The 19,975-nt window shown below is 38.6% G+C and overlaps 2 protein-coding genes across 6 annotated transcripts in view; one reads left to right on the forward strand and one right to left on the reverse strand.

Moving 5' to 3' along the window:
• Positions 1 to 19,975, forward strand: part of LOC136845687 (toll-like receptor 4) — a 285,261-nt gene that overhangs the window by 256,556 nt on the left and 8,730 nt on the right. The gene's annotated exons all lie outside the window — the stretch shown is intronic.
• Positions 3,542 to 18,593, reverse strand: LOC136845686 (uncharacterized). 2 transcript variants are annotated; one of them, XM_067115832.1, is made up of 5 exons: positions 18,204 to 18,568; positions 17,705 to 17,815; positions 8,765 to 11,292; positions 7,999 to 8,199; positions 3,542 to 4,874 (listed from the first exon to the last, which is right to left on the reverse strand). In XM_067115832.1, exons 3-5 carry the CDS (start codon positions 11,193 to 11,195, stop codon positions 4,594 to 4,596), a joined length of 2,913 nt encoding a protein of 970 aa, XP_066971933.1. In that variant the 5' UTR covers positions 11,196 to 11,292; positions 17,705 to 17,815; positions 18,204 to 18,568; the 3' UTR covers positions 3,542 to 4,593. The 2 variants fall into 2 exon arrangements, with proteins under 2 accessions (XP_066971933.1, XP_066971932.1); XM_067115831.1 differs by lacking the exon at positions 17,705 to 17,815 and having other exon boundaries at positions 18,204 to 18,593.

The following is a 19,975-nucleotide window of genomic DNA, read 5'->3' on the forward strand; positions in this document are numbered from 1 at the left end:
CCTACAGTTTAGGGGACTCTTAGGGAAAGTGGGGTTATGGGTGGGTGGGGTAGACGACGAGGGATGAGAGGACGGCCAGAATTTACTGTTTATGGCACCTCAGACATGAAAAACCCCTAAATAAACAGAGAACAGACAAGAACAATAAATGAGCCAATACAAAGACATACAAAGAGAGAGCATAACAGGTCAAGGGTTGGTAACATTGATCGTATGGTCGCTGCTCGGGTTAAGACAACTTTATTTGGGTCTTGGTATCTAATATAACCCCAAAGCTGCAAGACTCCTAGAATTTACTCAGTAACACATGGTTGAAAAGAAGAGATCCTGAGGCTGCCACCAGCTTCTTCCTCCCTCCCCACCCCCAACTACCACTAATGTTATAAAGTAAAAACACAATTCACAATTATTGCTTTCTTGCCCATGTATTTATACAGCTAGATCTTTTCTGAGTGGGCATTATAATATTTAGATTAGACAGCATGTGTATTTATACATAGATTTTATATATATATATATTATATATATATATATATATTAGTCTTGGATGACTTTGGAAATGTATGGCATGTCAGTGTATAGTACTTCTGCTGCTGATATTTATATTGACATTTAGTTTATATATTTGATCACGATTTAGACCGTGGAGACAGCGTGATCAAACGTTAATGAGGTATTTAGGAACTGTCCTGTTTCCGAATGGTTGATCCTAATCCTTTGTAAAACCTTCTTAAATATTTAACTCTGTTGTGGCAGTTCTACTGATACTTCAATTGTGTTGGATTCCAGGTACATTTTTTCCTTTGTAATCCCCATCCGTCCTTCAAGTGAGCTTTCTTTGTAAAATTATTTTAATATTTCTTCAGTCTGCTAAGTAAAGGACTTTAGTCGAAAGGCCTTGCAGTACACAATTGTCTTTATGTATATATATATATACAGTATATATATAGTTAGATAGATAGATAGATAAATATATACTATATATGTACATTATTTCTAGGCAGAGCGAATTGGATATAAAGTGACACAAGACATAAGGGCTTTATTATTTGTTTCTGTAAATATAAACGAGGACTTTCCAGCAAATCACTTGAAGTCTGTACGTTAAGGCAAAAGATATTATTTAAAGGAAATCAAAAAACAACTTATACTATAGAGTATACATGATGCAGATCTGTATAAGATGAGTGCCTTTCAACCAAAAGGCGATGGGTTCCTTTGCGCTGACTGGAAGCGATGGAAATGGATCTTTACAGGTTGTAGCTGCAAATTCAGCGGACTCCACAAACGCGCCTTTGATACGGGGTATACGAAGTCTCAAATGGAATGAAAATTTCCTTCCCTTCCTCCCTTACTACTATTGACTCATTTCTGGTAATTTCCTTCCTGAGGTCAAGAGAAAGCAACCTTTTACCTTATGTATATACAGTATATATATATATATATACATATATACATATATACATATATATATATATGTGTGTGTATATATATATATATAGGCCAAAAACCACTATAGTGTTTATTTCTCTCCTTCTTGGGAAACAGTCATATATATATATAATATATATATATGAAATATATGGTTGCAACTTTCAAATAGTGTTTTATGGGTCTTTTTACCATTATATTATACATATATATATGTATATAAATGTTATATAATATATATATAATATATATTATATATATATATAGTATATATATATATATATATATATATATATATATATATATATATATATATATATATATATATATATATATATATATATATATATATATATATATATATATATATATATATATACATATTTTCATGATGTTCCTTGTAATACATATATCCTCCTATAATTTTGATATATTTACTCTTTTATTTATCATGTATTATGTGTAATAATTATAATTATTGAAACATCATAACAGAACTCAAAAGAATTAATGATTTAGATAACTTAATAGCGTAATTTAGAATTGATGATACAATTTTAATAGTAACGTAGTATGAGCGACACGTGTGTGTATGTTCAGCGAAGACTTGTTCAGCTTCAGTTGTCATCGGTCGAGATAAGAGAGAGCGCTTTGTTTTGGGTTAACGTGAGGACAGTTTGGAATAACAATTGACGATTCGTTCAGGAAATCAACTCAGTTTTTCGTCTTGTTTATAAAACAAGTCAGTCATAATTAGCTGATTGCTGTGTGTTTCGATCGTGTAGAGGTTTCTGTGAAAGATTCGTCCCATACGAGCATAAGACAAGTGATTTCGCATTGTTACGTGCATTGCTCTGATCACGTGCACCACTCTGAGAGAAAGAATACGTGTCCTGATCAGTTTACACCATGTTTTGTAAGATTACATTCAAAACGTTTTGCTGGAGTGACGTCACCTTCCTTCTAGAAATTTCTCTTTTGGTATCTCATAACCAAAACGCCTTAATGACGTCATGTAATTGTTTCATGTGCTACTGGAATTCTGAAATTTATTCATTCTGATTTCCGAGACCGATCAGTTTGGTTCCCTGTCTCTCTCGTTCTTAAAAAGAGATTGCTTTTAACGAAGTGTATTTGTGGTCACTGATATTAGTATTAACTTTTGAGATCTGAATTTAGTAAAATTATCTAATTTGTAACGGCGCCTGGTAAAAAAGTGGGTTTTTTGAAATCAGCACAGCTGCAAAGGGATTTTATAGAGGTTTTCACAAGTTTGTGTAAGGTAACATGAATTTTACTTATTATTGATAAATCTTTTGAATTTTACTTATTATTGATAAATCTTTTGTGGAATTGTGCGTGTTCTTGTGATTGCACTCTCTTCATATTTTCACATTTTTTTATGTTTGTGATGTAGCATTTATTTGCGTAGCATTTTATATATTTCTTGGTAATTTAACATTGCATACTTGATTTAATTTTTCATTTATTAAGATTTTCAGTTCAAATCCTGAATAATTCTTGATAGCTTAAATTTTGCTTGATTAATTTAAATTCCTAATAAATTAAAGTTTTTGTGAATTGGTTTTGTTTCATAATTTAATTCAAGAATTGTATGGACTCAGTGGACTGTGTGCTTCTTAAATGTTGTTACTTGGTCAAAAATCGCTAAAAGCCTTACTTACGTAACAACACCACCAACCTCCCTTTGCGGTTTCTAAACTGTGGGAGAGTATATCTCTCAACCCAGTTCAGTGCTAAGGAGGGTGACACACTAATTAAGTACTTCTGCTTGCTGAGCACTCCCTATAGACATGACTCGGATCATAAGTTGCTGTGAGATGGGACCGGGAGGTGCTCGCCTCTCTCTCTCTCTCTCTCTCTCTCTCTCTCTCTCTCTCTCTCTCTCTCAAAATCTTAAAGTACTCACAGGTTGAATTTCAGACCTTAGAGGACTCGCTATATGTCACCTCGTTTCAATAAGTTACTTGCGTAACTTTAAAATATGAAGACAATACAAAGTTTGCCTGATCAAATTATATTCGCCATTCTTGAAAACTGGAACACAGGAGAAATGAAATAAAATGGAAGGATATTGAAAAGCACTTCCTGAATTTAAACTTAAATCAGTTTAATAACTAAAGGTTAAACATATCAAATGGATAATTATATAAGAGATAAATGAATATGAATGACTCAAAAAGGGGCTTACAATTCAAAAGCACTCAGACAAACCAAAGTTATAAAAAGGTTCAAAGTATAAGGGCAATTGACCTTTCTAAGTCCACACACACACACACACACACACACACACACACACACACATATCACAAAACGACACCAGATAACAGGTCAACTCCAAAAAATGAACCAAGAAGCTGTTCGTTTCATTCTGCTGTATTCAGGTATTACTAAGTTATACAATTACCACGAATGGAGAATTGACTGACAAAGTTCACATTAACATGAAAAAACTTCAATTATAATTCTCAAGTTCATTATCAAAAATGAATTAAAAGCATAATATTCTGGAATTCTAACATAATTGTTAAACGTAATGGATTAACTGGTGGTGTGTGAGAGTACAAACTTGGGTGATGTCATGCCCGTACAGGGCATGGAATTATGCACACACACACACACACACATTCTCAAATATAATGCAGACATCAGCATTTTTACATCAACTCACCACGAAACTCCCCTCCAGCTTTCCCTTTTAGCTTCTTCGCTAGTTAACGAAGAAATTTTTCATCAGTATCATAGCAACATCAAACAGAATAGCGTAAGAGTGCCATTCTCAAATAGATGCGGTTCGTTTGCCCTAAATTTCATGCAATAGAGACGTACATATTTCTACATAGCTCATAAACATACAAATACATTTTGGATTTCACAGGAATAACAGATACAATGGCATAGTTCTCGTCTGCCAGTTACCTGACAGAAAGTCATTCACAAGAAGAGTAAAATCAGTCATTTCTTATGACAACAGATGATAAAGAATAATTCTAGATTAAGAAATAGATCATATGAAAATATGTTAGCAGACAAAAATATCTGAAAAGATTGTTGTGCGGGGAATTTCCCACATGGGATGGAATTTACAGAAAGACTTTCATGAGAAACAGCAACCAGGTCGTTTCTTCCTGTGATGTGTCTTCAAGCCTTCACTGACACATCACTCTCTCCGGAGGTGGAGCTTTCTTCTTCTATCCTTCTTTTCCTTGTTTTTCTTTCTTCTTCTTCCCTTTTTCTCTTCTTTTCTTCTTCGTCTTCTTCATCAGTCCATAGGTTACTGCGTAATTCTCCCAATCCCTTCTCCATGCAGAGTGTCTTCAATTCTTCGACATTATCGACCTTAGTTCCACGAGTCCCAAAAATATATATTTCCCTCAAGGGCCGAACGGTTAGCGACTGGAGTAGAAGCTTTATGTCACGTTCTGAGGAAAGACAAAAATGGCAGGATATTAACACCTACTGTACTTGACCTGCGCTCACTCTTGCTCAACGCTTACACACACGCAGACTCAGACACAGACAGACACATTATATATATATATATATATATATATATATATATATATATATATATATATATATATATATATATATATATATATATATATATATCCTACAAACGTCCTTTAAAATCCAATTCACTCTACCTCGGAAGTAATATGTTTCATATGTGTTACTGTGAAGGGGAATTTTTAAGTTGATAATAAGTCCGTCGTCTCATGGGTTCGAACCACGGAAGACAAGAACTCAGGACTACAGCGATGCGCATTAAACCACATTGATGGCCGCGTGGTAACCTATATGAAACATATTATTTCCGAGGTAGAGCGAATTAGATTTTAAAGGATGTTTTAGCTTAATGTATATATATGTTTGTATATATATATATATTATATATATATATATATATATATATATATATATATATATATATATATATATATATATATGTATATATATACACATATATAAATATATCTATATATATATATATACATATATATATACATATATATATATATATATATATATATATATATATATATATATATATATATATATATATATATATTATACATACATATATAATGTATATATATTTATATATGTATATATATATATATATAAATATAAATATATATATATATATATATATATATACATACGTATACATACATATGTATATACATATACACATATAAATAAATATATGTAACATGTATATATATATATACATATTTTATACATATATATATATATATATATATATATATATATATATATATATATATATATATATATATATATATATATTGTCAAAAAGTGTCCCAAATGCCTAGTTATTACACTTACCAATCATAGAATTGAAAACTTACCCGACTACAGCCAGATACCTGAATTCTCATAACAAAAAAGACAACTGAATATTCTAAAGTTAGCAGTGATCCCTAGAAAAGCTTATCAACCATGTGAGGTATCAGAATATTTAAACAAGAAATTTACTAAAGTAACAAGTCATCACTCTATTACTGCACAACTGTAATGATCTCCTCGATTAGAGTCACTTCAGCGAAACTGAAGGAACAAAACAATTATCAGTATGGCTTATTCGCAGAGTTATTCCTACCACTGATGGTTAATAAATGAAACACTTCTGTAAAAACTTTAGGTACAAAAATAAATTTTTGATTCAAAATTAATAAGTCAAAATTCACAAACAAAACAGTTATCAGTATGGCTTATTCACAGAGTTATTCCTACCACTGGTGGTTAATAAATGAAACATTACTGTAAAAACTTTAGGTATAAAAATAAATTTTTGCTTCAAAATTAATAAGTCAAAATTCACAGGCTTACTTGAAAGAAAAATTACTATTGCTTGAAATCAGAATTCACAATCTTAATTTATTCTTAAATAAAATCATGAAACAAAATTAAATCACCAAAATGTTGATATATGAAACAAAATTAATTAAGCAAAAGTTAAACCATTAAGAAATACTTAAGATGTAAAAGAAAACTCTGAGTAAAAAATTTGAAAACACAAGAACATACAAAAATACACAAAGCTGAAAAGTGTAAAAATGAAATAAAGTGTACGAATGAAATAAACACAAATCAATTTAAATAACACATCTTCAAACTTGAAATATACTTTAACCAAGGTTAAAGTTGTAAAATTCACTTTACCTTACACAAGATTGTGAAAAGCTTTCACAAGATTACCCCAAATGCAGCTGCTTTTCCAGCTAGGCGCTGCTACCGATATATACAAGCACTGCTACAAAGCTCAATGTAAGATCTCACAAACCAAAATGGAGTGACCAACAATGAAAAGGATTTTTCTTTCCAACCATATGCAAGACCTCATGGGACGATATCATGTAAAACATTTTGGGACCAAGACCCACAGAATATTCTAAAACTTTTGAGACCAGGATACCATCAGGACAATACGTGACACGTCCAGGATCTATACAATGCAATTACCATGTGGTTTTGTGCAATACTTAATCCCTGTAAGACAAAAGATGATGCAACAGTCACATGGCTCGAAGAGTCTTAACATGAATTTGGACTACTTGACTTTTAACAGGAAATTGTAAGCGCCCAGCATCACGATAAAAAAATCATATGATTGACATGTTCAATAAACAGACAAAGACTACGACAACATTACTTAATGTTTGAAACAAAACAAAAGCTTACACTTGGGCGCCCAGTCACATGAGGTATAATTTCTCTACCCCGCTATCATGTTATTAAATTATTAATATTTGTGAGATCTGACATTACAAAGATATTTTTACATAAATATTACTGATGCACAGAATACACTACATAATATCTCTTTCACTTAAAGAAAACTCATACGACAGTTGCAAATCGTATCATAACATTCTGGAAAAATTATACTTTGTACATTTTACAAGAGAATATCATGAAATTATATATATATATATATATATATATATATATATATATATATATATATATATATATATATATATATATATATATATATCCAATGCAGCATTTGAAGGAATGCATGCTTGAGAATATTATAAAATCCCACGTCAGAAGGTGAGTGAAAACTGAGACTTTAACAAGTACTTTCATAGTTTATGCTACGTTGTCAAGTTCACACTGAACTTGAAAATGCAGAATAAACTACAAGAGTACTTGTTCAAAGGCCCGGTTTTCACTCACCTTCTGACATGGATTTTATAATATATACATATAAATATAAATATAAATATAAATATATAGTACATATATATGTCTATTTATTAAAATAGACTGAGAATCACTGTACTATTATAATTTAGAGGAAATCAGGAGGTTAGAATAGAAAAATGTGGTTACTTTCAATACTATTATTCACCATTATATTTAGTCTATCATTTCGCAGCCTCTTCTTCTCCTGCTATTCCTGCTTCTTCTTCTTATCATTCTGCTCATAATGGAGGGGGGAGGAAGAAGAAGAAGGAAAAGGAAGAGCAGTTACTTCCGTGACGGTTGACTTTTGACGATGCTAAGACTCACCTTCCCAAAAATCGATCTTTAAATCAGTGGTGCCTCCTTCTTCCATGTCTGTTGGAACCATCCTGTTTATGACTTGGGCAGCACGATCCGCAGGAGCATCTTCCATGTGGTATATTAATCTCAGTTCCTTCGCTGAAGACATAAGAGAAAAGGGACGAAGGCTCTCAAAGTCTTGGTATCCGCCAACGTAAATCTCCAGTTCTGTGGGATGAAACAAGTGATAGTAATTGTTGAGATGATATTATCTACAACAACTGAAATAATAATGACTGGCAATATAGAACAAAAGCATTATAACTAAACTGTTGCTGTTTCGATTGTTATATAACTCAATATATATATATATATATATATATATATATATATATATATATATATATATATATATATATATATATATATATATATATATATATATATATATATATATATATATATATATATATATATATATATATATATATATATATATATATATATATAGTGAGCAAGAGATAAACACACACATGCTGATGTATTTACATAACTCTTTAAGCTCTCTTATCAAAATAAACAAGCAATTCAGTGACAGTGCTACTTTCCTTTCAGTGCCTTTTCTTCTTCTTCTTTTGAGTTGCTCTACACAAATAACTCGTGAGGTCACTACCAAAGATGAAGAAGAAGAAAAAGAAGCAGATAATAACTAAAAAGCTAAAGTTGGTTGAGTTATGGCTGAAGGTGTTAATATTTTATAGATAAGGGAGCAAAGGTTGAAGTTCTTACTTACCTAAATAATCCACTGGATGCAAAACTTGTCCTTTAAGTTGCGTGTATTCACTTAAAAGTATATGGATCCAAATCTTTGTAAGAATCTTGTTATGGACAGCAGCCTCCAGTGTTCGATTGAGCTGTGAAAGATCTCTTGGTACATTTGAAAATAAAAATCTCAATTCCATCAATTTGGGCCTCAGTTTAGGCAGTAAGGACGGTAGGACATAAAGACTCTTGGTTTCTCTGAATCTTACTCGGTCCTTCAGGGAAGTTTTTCTCACCTGTGAAACAAGTGATTCCAAAACTGTATCGTCCAATCTAGTTTCAATACAGGGATCCAAAATACCATCATGTACAAATTCATCATCATGTACAAATTCATCATCATGTACAAATTCATCATCATCAAAGAGTTCGTAAGACAGATAGAGTTCATTAATATAATGTATTATGTCATACAATACATCTTTCTCAGTACCGTAAAGTATTCCTGGTATGAAGGAAATGACTTCACTGAATTTCCAAAATAACTGGAATACATCACTTCCATCCCACAACCCTTTCGATTGCAGCACGTCTCGAACAATGCTTTCTCCTTGAGGCCTTCCATTTGATGTGATGATGTCATCACAGACACTGCCTGCAACTGCAAACTCCTGCTCACTTCTGTGTCTGTGGCAATATACCTTTACAATCTGCAGATGCTTCTTTGTTTTCTTTATGGAGAAATAAGATGACATGATGGCATCAAAGTTTTGCAAAACCTCTGGACTACAAATCTCCTTTTTAAACCTTTTCACATCTTCCTCAGACCATTCATATTTTCCCTCAATGTAATGCTTCAGAGACCATTTTTTGTACAGTGTATCAAATTCCTCCAGTGATTCGTCAGATATTCCTGTCTTGCCGGAGATTCTCTTGATCTTGTGCTCTCTCAGCTGTAAGTAGACTGATGTCCTGGTGCTCATTTCATCCCTTAAATCTGGACACTCAATGTAAAGGAGAATGAACAGGTTAAAATACAGTGGGGTTTGTAGGATGGCTCTAGTGCCAGTGTTCATTTCTTCTATTTTCTGAAGCAGCTCTTTTTTCATTTGCTCCTGTTGGGTGATATCATCTTTCACCAAGTGGCCCGTGAGTTTTTCTATGAGCAATTTCATATCCTCTTCCTGAAGACCTGAAACTTTGAGGTTGATTCTGGAACGTTTTGCTTTGTTCACAATTTGTGTAAGTCCCTCTATATTCCCTGGACGTGTTGTGACAACAAACTTCATGTTCTTTGAATTAAGTTCTAAAAACTTTTTAAATAGCTTTCTAGATTTCTCATTGGCCTCATCATAGCCATCACATAAGACCAAACACTTTGAGTCTAGGACCACCATTTTGACAAGATCAAAAGGAAATAGAGCAACAGTTTTTGGAATTAAGCTTTTAAGGTAGTCATCAAAGTTGTCATGGTCATCATTTCTGAACATCATAGAGATTACAAATGGAAAGGAAGAGAGTTCTGGTATATCATTTGTCTTGTTGCACCACCCCTCTGCATAGGAACAAAGAATTGTGGTCTTTCCAGACCCTGCATCACCAGATATAATCACAACATCAGGGTCTTTTCCCATTTTGTCTTTGTTGAGGATTTCCTTTTGATTTACACTGATACTTTTATTGCCTTGGGGACCTCCATTTAACTCCTGATCATCCTCCACTTGTAAACAGACCATGATGTTACCTGGGTCTGTAGTACCATACTGAGCGAGCCAGTCATAGGGCAAAATCTGACAGAGGCGTTTATGTAGAGCCAGGAGTTCTGCTTCAGAGGATTTGTGTATCATGTCAGAAAATTCACTCCGAAACTCTTTCATTTCTTCTTTAAGCCTTTCTACATCCTGAGGGTTTGAGGGATAATATTTCTCACGGATCTTTTCTCGGAGCTTTGGAGTAGCATCTTGGATCTCTGCTTTAAGCTTATCAATGTCAGCACTGTGATCTGGAAAGAGATGCTTGGTTTCCTCAAGAGCATCCTCAAGCATTGCTTGAATGTGTGTCAGTTTACTTCCCAGATCTGGTTCTGACATATTGGGTTCTTCATGGCTAACAAAGTTCCTCTCATCTTTGATTTTTTTTAATAATCCTCTGAGTTTATGACCAGGGTCACTTACCCCTTTTAGCCAAAGAGCCTGGCAGATTTTGTTCATTACTGTGATGTCCAAATGTTCCGAAGGCTTGTCTGTAAGATTTTTTATTTCCTGGTCATTAAAGGTACCCTTCTTTCCAAGTGAAACTTGGTTGTCAATAAGAATTTCTCGGATGTTCTTGTTTTGTCCATGGAGAAAGTGGAAGGTGTATATGAAATGAACCACTTTCTTTCCATACTTCCTCACAAAGAGGCTCAGTCTCAAAGCTCTTGAATCTTCTGGAGAAATAACTGATTCTAAGGAGGAAGCCATGTTTTCTCAATATCAACACTGGGAGGCTAAGGGACAGAGAGAGCCTATGCTTGTGCGTCCATATTTTCTCTTGCAAAAGACTTCATGAGGAGACAACCTGAGAAGGAGAGAAGTACAAGAGCAGTTAAGAGCAGGAAACAGAATGAAAGAAACATCACTAATAATGATTAGAGAAGCAGTGTTAACATCAGCTTTAACCTGACTACTCATGATGAGATCAATGAGACGAGGAGGAACCAGAGAGAATTTGAGGAATTGGAGGAAGGGAATAGATTGATGGATGGAGGAGACTGGAGAAAGGGAAGGAAGCAGACATTTGCTAGGGTTAAGTTAGCCTAGCGTAGTTTAGGTTAGGTAAAGTGAAGGTTAGGTAAAGCTATGCTAGCTTTTAGCCAGTTTTGCTCTTTTGGGCCATTTCTTTATCCAATTTAGGCCACTGTTGCTCATTCTAGCTACTTTTTTCAGTCGATTTTGGCCGTTTTCTGCTGAATTTTGCTTAGGTTTGGTTAGCCTAGCATAATTTAGGCTAGATTAGGTTAGGTTAGGGTATTTTAACTGATGATTGGAGAGTTGTCGGTCGGCGGCCGATTTTGCCGAATTTCGGCTGTTTTATGATGCTGCTCCTGCTGCTGACTGTTTCTGTTTGTCATTTCTTCTTCTTGCCCTTTTGTGCTGAATTTTGCCATGGGGTAGTTATTTTAGATATGCTTAGGTTAGGTTAGATGAAGTTAGGCTAGAGTTAGGTTCAGGTTTGGTTAAAGTTTGCTTGGGTTAGGTTAAGACAGGTTAAGGTTATGTTACTTTAGGTTAGGGTTAGGTTAAAGTTACGTTAGGTCAGGTTGGGCCTTTTTTTCCATACTTTGGCCAATATGTGCCCATTTTTGGTATTTTGTGGCTTTCCTTTCCTTACTCCCATCCTTCCTTCCTTCCTTTCTTCCTCCTTGCCCATTTTAGTCGTTTTTGCTCACTGGAGCTGAAACTTTGAGACAACCCTGGCCCTTGCAACATGAATTGAGCCTCTTCAGGCCAGAATTGGGCCAAGTGGTCCAATTTGGGCCAGTGGCGAAAAAGGAGAGAAGGAAGGAAGGGGGAAAGGAAAGGGAAAGAGGGGAAAAAGAGAGAGGGAGTGAGAGAGAGAAAGGATCACCTTTTTTTTCAGACCGGCCACTCAATTTTTTTTCTTTATTCTTCAGTTTTCACTCCATCGCATTCCCCACCTCACCTTTCCCAGTTATGTGCTTTTTCGCCTGCCAGCCCACCTCAGGGGCCACACCACATCCTCACCCGGCCTCAGGGATGCCCCTCCAAATGGTCCGCCCGACGCCACAAACCGATCCCCAATAGAACCGTTCTCAGATTTTTGGTGATTTTTTATCAGTTTCACACTTGGCCTTCTCAGGTCCGCCCCCTGCCAACTTATGCACACCAAAATTGAGTTGCACCTTAGCTGGCCCCTTCCCGCACTGATTCCCCACTGGCAATAAGCCCCCCATTCAAATTGGAATATCCAGGATATTCCGAGTTGATTTGGATGCGCCCCCTGGACACTTGGGCGCATCCCAATCAACTCAGAATATCCTGGCCCCACCACCAAGTCATTCCCCACCAAAAAAAAAAAAAGCCCCGGTTTCAATAAACTATTTTTAACCAATTTTTATCGTTTTTAAAATGTTGTCCTCTGGTGGACCACCTGGCCACCTAGGGCCACCCAAATCCAGTCGGCCATTCCTAGGCCAGCTGCCGGCCCATTCCCCACCACAAATCTGCCCCCACTTCACCCACCTATTTTTGGCCAATATTTCCCTTTGCCACCCGATATAAACTCTACAGAAAACCTGCAGAACAACGAAAGACACCAGAAGGATGGAAACTAGGTAATGGGACACCAGTTTACAAAAAATTTCGGACAGAAGAGTCAGGAAATTATAGACCATAATTGCAGATCAAATTGTGGATCACGTAGATAGAAACAACCTGTCGTTAAACAGTCAACACGGCTTCAGACAAAACAGATCCTGCTTATCAAACCTCCTGGAATTTTTTTCATAACACGCTTGGTATTTACGACAGTAGTAAACCAACAGATATATGCTACTTAGATTTCCAAAAGGCCTTTGGCAAAGTTCCACACAAGAAACTAATGATTAAAGTAAGAGCTTTAGGAACTGTAGGGGAAATAGCAGACTGTATCAAAGATTGGCTAACTAATAGAAAAGTCATAATAAATGGTGAAGAATCAGAATGGGCAGATATGAAAAGCGTAGTTCCTCAGGGTTCTGTCCTTGGCCCACTCTTGTTTTTGATTTGCATTAATGACATTGATGTGGGCTTGTAAAGTCCCCACTAAGCGGGTTTTCTATTGTGAACCGCCCGTTTTCTAAAACACCTACAAGATTGGGTCAAGCAAAAATAGCCACATTTTATCTATGTAAATACGTATCTACTACTAATTCATTTGCTCCTGTTTTCTTTGCACGTGTTAGAATATTGTTGTGTCATTTCTTGTTAACTTACCTTTTGTGGTACTTGTATTTACCTGTTATTAATTAACACCGAGAGTAATTGACCTCGGGTCAACTGTATTCTATTGTATTCCTCTGTGTGACGTCCGCACGCCGCCTTATAAGCGGCCTGCGTTCTGAATAAACCAGCAGTACATGTCCTCCTGCTCATTATTTTGCACTTCTTATAGTGGTGACCCTGGAGTGGTTCCCAGAGCCATTAGCGGACTCATACGGCGACCTAGTCTTGGCTCCATGAACTACCCCCGCCCCTAACGGACTAAACATAGTGCTTTAACAAAGCGTTCGGGCGTGCTGACTCTCGTCGGCAGATCACCAGCGTCATTAGCAGACACACACGGCTCGCTCCCAAGTGCATATTGACGCGAGTAACCCACTCCCAGTAAGAGGGCAATAGTGAGTATGGACGCGGTCATTCCCTCCGACATACAGTTAAACGCGAACTTCACGGACACGGACATCTCCATCGCGCACGACCCACCTGCGCCCTTCCCCACACCTGGGCTCGCGCACTCCTCCACGCCAATACCGCTCTCTGCACGCTGCCCGTCCTGACAGAACAAACAAGGCCCGCCCTCGCCATAAAGCTGCCGCCCTTCACACAAAGCAACCCGTCATCATGGCTCTACAGGGTCGAGGGGCAGTTCAGGCTGGCGGGACTTATGGACGAGGTCCTGCAGGCAGATGCTGCGATCAACGCCCTTCCAGAAGAAGTCTACAGGAAGCTCATCCCGTGGGTGTCTGTTGCACATCCCGTCACCTACCCAAAACTGGAGGCCTCTCTCGTTGAGACCTGCTCCCTGCCGGTCTCAAAAGAGGGCTGCCTGCGCCCTTGATCTCGTGAACAACCCTCGACATGACCAGAACATCCTGGAGACTTGGGGCATGATCCAGGGCCTCCTCACCATTCCCGAGACAGACAGCAGCGGCAGGCAGTCGGAGATAAGCCTGTCAAGGGAGATCCTCCTCCATCAGCTCCTCCCAGAGGTCCAGACCCAGATCCTCGAGCTCTATACAATGCCACTCGAGAACCTACTCAAGACAATGCAGCAACTGACGGACTCCACAAGGGCAGCGAAGCGGGCATCCACGCCCACACACCCCATCAGCTCCCTCCAGCCAGAGGAAAGCACGGAGGAGGAGATAAGCGCCGTCACCAGGCAGCGGCCAATCTATCACCACATCAAAACAAAGGGCCCCCCAGCACATGCAAAGTTCCGGAGACTCCCCCCTCAGCACCTTCAGGAGGCCAAAGACGCTTTCACTGAGATGAAGCGGATGGGCATATGCAGGAAGGCCTCCATCCCGTGGGCCTCTCCCCTCCGCATGGTGCAGAAACCGGATGGCTCCTGGAGACCCTGCGGCAACTACAGACGGCTCAAACTCTCAACTGAACCAGACCATTACCCTCTTCCAAACATGCAAGATCTCACGGCCTCTTTTCACAGGGCCAAAATATTTTCTAAACTAGACTTTCTGAGTCCTACTTTCAGATACCAGTTGCTCCAGAGGACATCCCCAAAACCGCCATCATCACGCCCTTTGGGTCCTACATCTTTGCCTTCTCCACCTTCAGCCTGAGGAACGCGGGGGCAACCTTCCAGAGACTAATGGACAGCATCCTGGGGGACCTGAACTTCTGCGTCTGTTATGTAGATGACATTCTAATTTTTTCCAGATCCCCCACAGAACACCTGCGGCACATCCAAAAGGTCCTGCAGCGTCGAAAGAGTTGACTTCCTGGGCCATGAGATATCCCCGGGGGGCATCCATCCACTTGCATCGAAGGTCGCAGCCGTCGCCAGGTTCCCCACCCCTACCTGCATCAAGGCCGTACAAGAATTCCTGGGGATGCTCAGCTACTACAGGAGGTTCATCCCCAGGGTCGTGCACACCATGGCCCCACTGACAGAGATCCTGAAGGGCCACCCGACGTCCTTAGTTTGGGGACCCGACCAGCAACAGGCCTTTTCCCTGACGAAGGCCGCCCTAGCTGAGGCAACTGCCTTGGCCCACCAGGACCCCAACTCCCCCCTTCAGCTGACAACGGATGCCAGCAACACCTGCCTGTGGGGCCGTCCTGGAGCAGGACGTCGCCGGAGCCCCCCAGCCCATCACCTCCCGCTACAGCACCTTCGACAGGGAACTCTGCGCAGTGTATTGCACGGTATGTCACTTCAAGTTCCTCCCGGAAGGTACGCCCTTCACAATCTGGACGGACCACCAGCCGCTGGTCCACACCTTCACAAAGCAGGGGGATGCATGGTCTTCCAGGCAGCAGCAGCATCTCGCGGCCATCGCGGAGTTCACCTGCACAATTAAATACCTCCCCGGCAGGAAGAACCCTGTAGCGGACGCCCTCTCCAGGATCAAGCTCAATGCAGCATAGCTCGGGATTGACTACATGGACCTCGCCCAGGAGCAGACCGCCGACCCAGAGACTCCAGCCTACCACACTGCCATCACGTCGCTCAAGTGGAAGGACATGCCCCTCGACCCTGGGGGGCCAATACTGCTGAGCGACATAAGCACCGCCAACCCCGCCCCCTGGTTCCTGCCTCCCGCCACCATCTGGTGTTTGATGTCATCCACGGGCTGTCCCACCCCTCCGGCAGGACGACAGCCAAGCTGTTGGCAGAGAAATTCGTCTGGCACGGTATGCAGAAGGATGCGACGGCCTGAGCGAGATGGGGGTGGGCGAGCTTCCCCAGCCAGGGGAGACGGTTTGGACACATCCATATAGATGTCATAGGCCCCCTTCCTCCGTCAGGCGGGGCCAGATATCTCCTGACGATCGTGGCCTGAAGCGACGCCCATGCAGGAAGCCACCGCCAGTGCGTGTGCCGAGGCCCTCCTCTCCAGCTGGATCAGCCGGTTCGGTGCCCTGACCACATAGCCACCGACAGGGGCCTGCCTTCCTGTCCGAGCTTTGGTCCGCCACCACCTACAACCCTGCAGCCAACGTGCAGTACATGTCCACCTGATCATTATTTTGCACCTCTTATACCTTCAGTGCACCTCACGTGGTGCACTGAAGGCATTACTTAAGGGTCTTTGCAGCCTCCCTTCGGCCCCTAGCTACAACACCTTTCTGTACCTCTGTTCATACTCTTTCTTCCATCTGACTTTCCAGCCTCTCTTAACAATTGTTTCATAGTCAACTGCGACATTTTCCTCCTGCCACACATTTCAGACCTCCTTGCTGTTAATTTCCCTTTCAGCGTTGAATGACGTCATAGGTCACAGCGCTTGGTTTAGGCCTCAATTCTATATTCTCTCTCTCTCTCCATTCTGCACGACAGACTTTAGATGTGAAACTGAAATCCGAGCATAATTCTGGTTAAGAGGAATTACTGATTTATGGAGTCCAGTAATATTAATGGACTACACAAGTGCATGTTTCAAAAATTCCCTTAATATAAGGTCTTTGAGTAGCTGGAAATTGTAAAAGTGTTACAGTACTTTTTTTTTTAGTGGGAGGCGTTGCCCTCAAGTAGCATATGAAATCATTGCTAAAAAAAAAAATTAGATTTAGAATATAGATGAGAGAGAGAGAGAGAGAGAGAGAGAGAGAGAGAGAAAGAGAGAGAGAGATGACGTGATTCTAAAAAAATATTACCTTATAAACGAAAGAGAGAGACAGAGATTACTTGAATTCTACCAGAAGTTTTTATATTTAACATATTAACGAACGAGAGAGAGATATATGACGGAAATTTTAGAAGAAAGTTTCTATATAGTTAAAAAAAAGTATACCTTAGTTAAACAGACCACTGAGCTGATTAACAGCTTTCTAATATAAACGAGAGAGAGAGAGAGAGAGAGAGAGAGAGAGAGAGAGAGAGACGACGTGAATAATATAAAAAATATTGTCCGTTCAGTACGTATAGGCTACGAGAGAGAGAGATCATTTCTTTAGAGTTTATCCGAATTTAAACATTCCCCATTTAATCAACCGAGATATCGGAGGCTAATGATCGTTATTACCTATCTGGCAACATTGGGCCATCATCTCAGGAAGCGCCGCTGCTGCTGCCAGATGTGCGATGGTAATGACGTGGCTACTTTGAGCTCCGTCGTTATCGCTGCTTCGTTTTTCTGCCGAAAATAATAATAATAATAATAATAATAATAATAATAATAAAGTTGTAAAAGTTTTATATGATGGAATTCCTCAGAAAATAAAAATAACTTTTAAAACTATTGATAGGGTTGTTCCTTTTCAGTGTCATTTTTTTCCTACTACCTCTCTCTCTCTCTCTCTCTCTCTCTCTCTCTCTCTCTCTCTCTCTCTCTCTCTCTCTCTCTCTCTCTCTCAGATGAAATCGCTTATATGAAGAGGAATAAGAATATGGAGAAGAAGAAGAAGGAGAAAATAATAATTACAATGCAGAAGAAATAGAATGGAAAGAAAGAATATTCTCAGAGAAATGGATGATAATGAAGAACATGAACAAGGTAACGAAGGGGAACAGAGTAGACTTACTTGTTCTTTCTTTCCTTCTCTTTCCTCCTCCTCCTCCTCCTCCTCCTCCTTTTCTTCCTTCACGACGACGACGGCGAAGAAGAAGAAGAAGAAAAAGAACTACACTGTCACAAGCACAGAATAACTGTCAGATCCACGACTCCGTCAAGGCCGAATGCATTGCAGCAGCCAAAGTGTCGTACAGCAAACAAGATGCATACATACATACATACATACATACGTACATACGTATACATTACACTAAAACACACACATACATACACAAACACATATACACTTAGACATGAACAAGCATGGAAGTCAACAGTTGCCAAGCATCAACAACTAGCAGGCAACACTAGTGGAGTTACAATACTCGTATATGTTACTCCATCTCTCTCTCTCTCTCTCTCTCTCTCTCTCTCTCTCTCTCTCTCTCTCTCTCTCTCTCTCTCTCTCTCTCTCTTTTCCTTTCATTTATAGAAAAATAAAAAGTGAAGGTTAATAAATATATCTGATATTGACGTTAGCTCAGGTCAGCCATATTTTCCGTATAGTTGTCGTTGCATAATTAATAACATCTGCTTATAAGTAAAATCAATTCAGTCCTTATTCTTATTTGACGTTATTTGTTTAACTCATTAAAAGATATTGTTGAAAGAAAGATAGATTTGACAAGACGAATCGAGAGAGAGACATTACTGGCGAGAATGAAGAAACGGCCGCAATGTGACGAAGGTAATTTTGGTATTGTTTCTCAAGTTAACGATATTTTGTGTAGCTTTTTTGCGTTATTCGTGTGTGATTTCATATTTAATAATTTATTTATATTATTAGAATATTTTTTGTTAATAATTACAAGGAATACGTCGAAGAAAGACCAATTGTACGAGGCTCATAACAGGAGACTCATTTCTAACGACACCAATCTCATCCCCAGCGGTGGAACTTAGCCAATGTAAACAAAAGGTCTTTTTCGCTTTACCTTTCGATTATAAATATAAAACGTCCAAAGCGGCCTTATCATTCCAGCCTCATCTATATATAATCAGATATAGGAAGGCTTGCTATCTATACCGGCAGCCCCAGAATAGCCTATCCAAACCTTTTTATCTTCTCTATCTTAAGTAACGTCATTAATTGATGAATGTATAATAATATATCACCTCCCCTCACTTCCTCCTTCGTTATTTGAATTGATTTTGCTTCCTAAGTGATAAGTAGGATCGAAGGGCACCATTGCAGGCAGGGGAAGGGCGCAGGGACACACATGCACATCCAGTACATACATTTATTGTCGACGCGTTTCTTGACCCGTGGTCACATCGTCAGGACATCTAGAGTTATAAATGCAACAAGGGTTATTCAGCATACATAATTAAAAGTAAACATACACAAAATATAAGGAAACTTAAAATGAAATCTCAGTTAAACAATCACACTTAAAAATATTTACACATTAAAAAAAAACTCATAAAAAGAAAACTTAAAATGAACTCAATAAAGAGCAGAACTTAATAAAAGGGAATTTAAAATAAACTTAAAAGTGAGAGCAGAAGGCGCACCTCTCGTGGTGAAAGAGGAAATCATTAAACGAACATCATAAAAGCAGGAGGAGGCGAACAAATATAAACAAACGACCGAGTCATTCTAACAGCCGATGATTGGCAAATTGACGTCGGTACAATTCTTTTGATATTCAGACTTTCCAAGAGAAGCAGTTCTCCAGGTTCCTTAGCTTGGCCAATTATTCTGAAGTTGTCGTATTTTACTGATGTCTTGCAACCTCTAGC

Source organism: Macrobrachium rosenbergii, chromosome 14 (assembly GCF_040412425.1).
Source record: "Macrobrachium rosenbergii isolate ZJJX-2024 chromosome 14, ASM4041242v1, whole genome shotgun sequence".
In the NCBI taxonomy this organism is placed as follows: domain Eukaryota; kingdom Metazoa; phylum Arthropoda; class Malacostraca; order Decapoda; family Palaemonidae; genus Macrobrachium; species Macrobrachium rosenbergii.

Bases quoted from the DNA above. Each gene is read 5' to 3' on its own strand.
- LOC136845686 (XM_067115831.1), bottom strand. From the start codon at position 11,195: ATGGCTTCCTCCTTAGAATCAGTTATTTCTCCAGAAGATTCAAGAGCT. The intron at 8,200-8,764 runs GTAAGTAAGAAC...TTCATCCCACAG, and splicing joins GCATCCAGTGGATTATTTAG to AACTGGAGATTTACGTTGGC. The intron at 4,875-7,998 runs GTGAGTCTTAGC...GTCTTTCCTCAG, and splicing joins AAAGATCGATTTTTGGGAAG to AACGTGACATAAAGCTTCTA.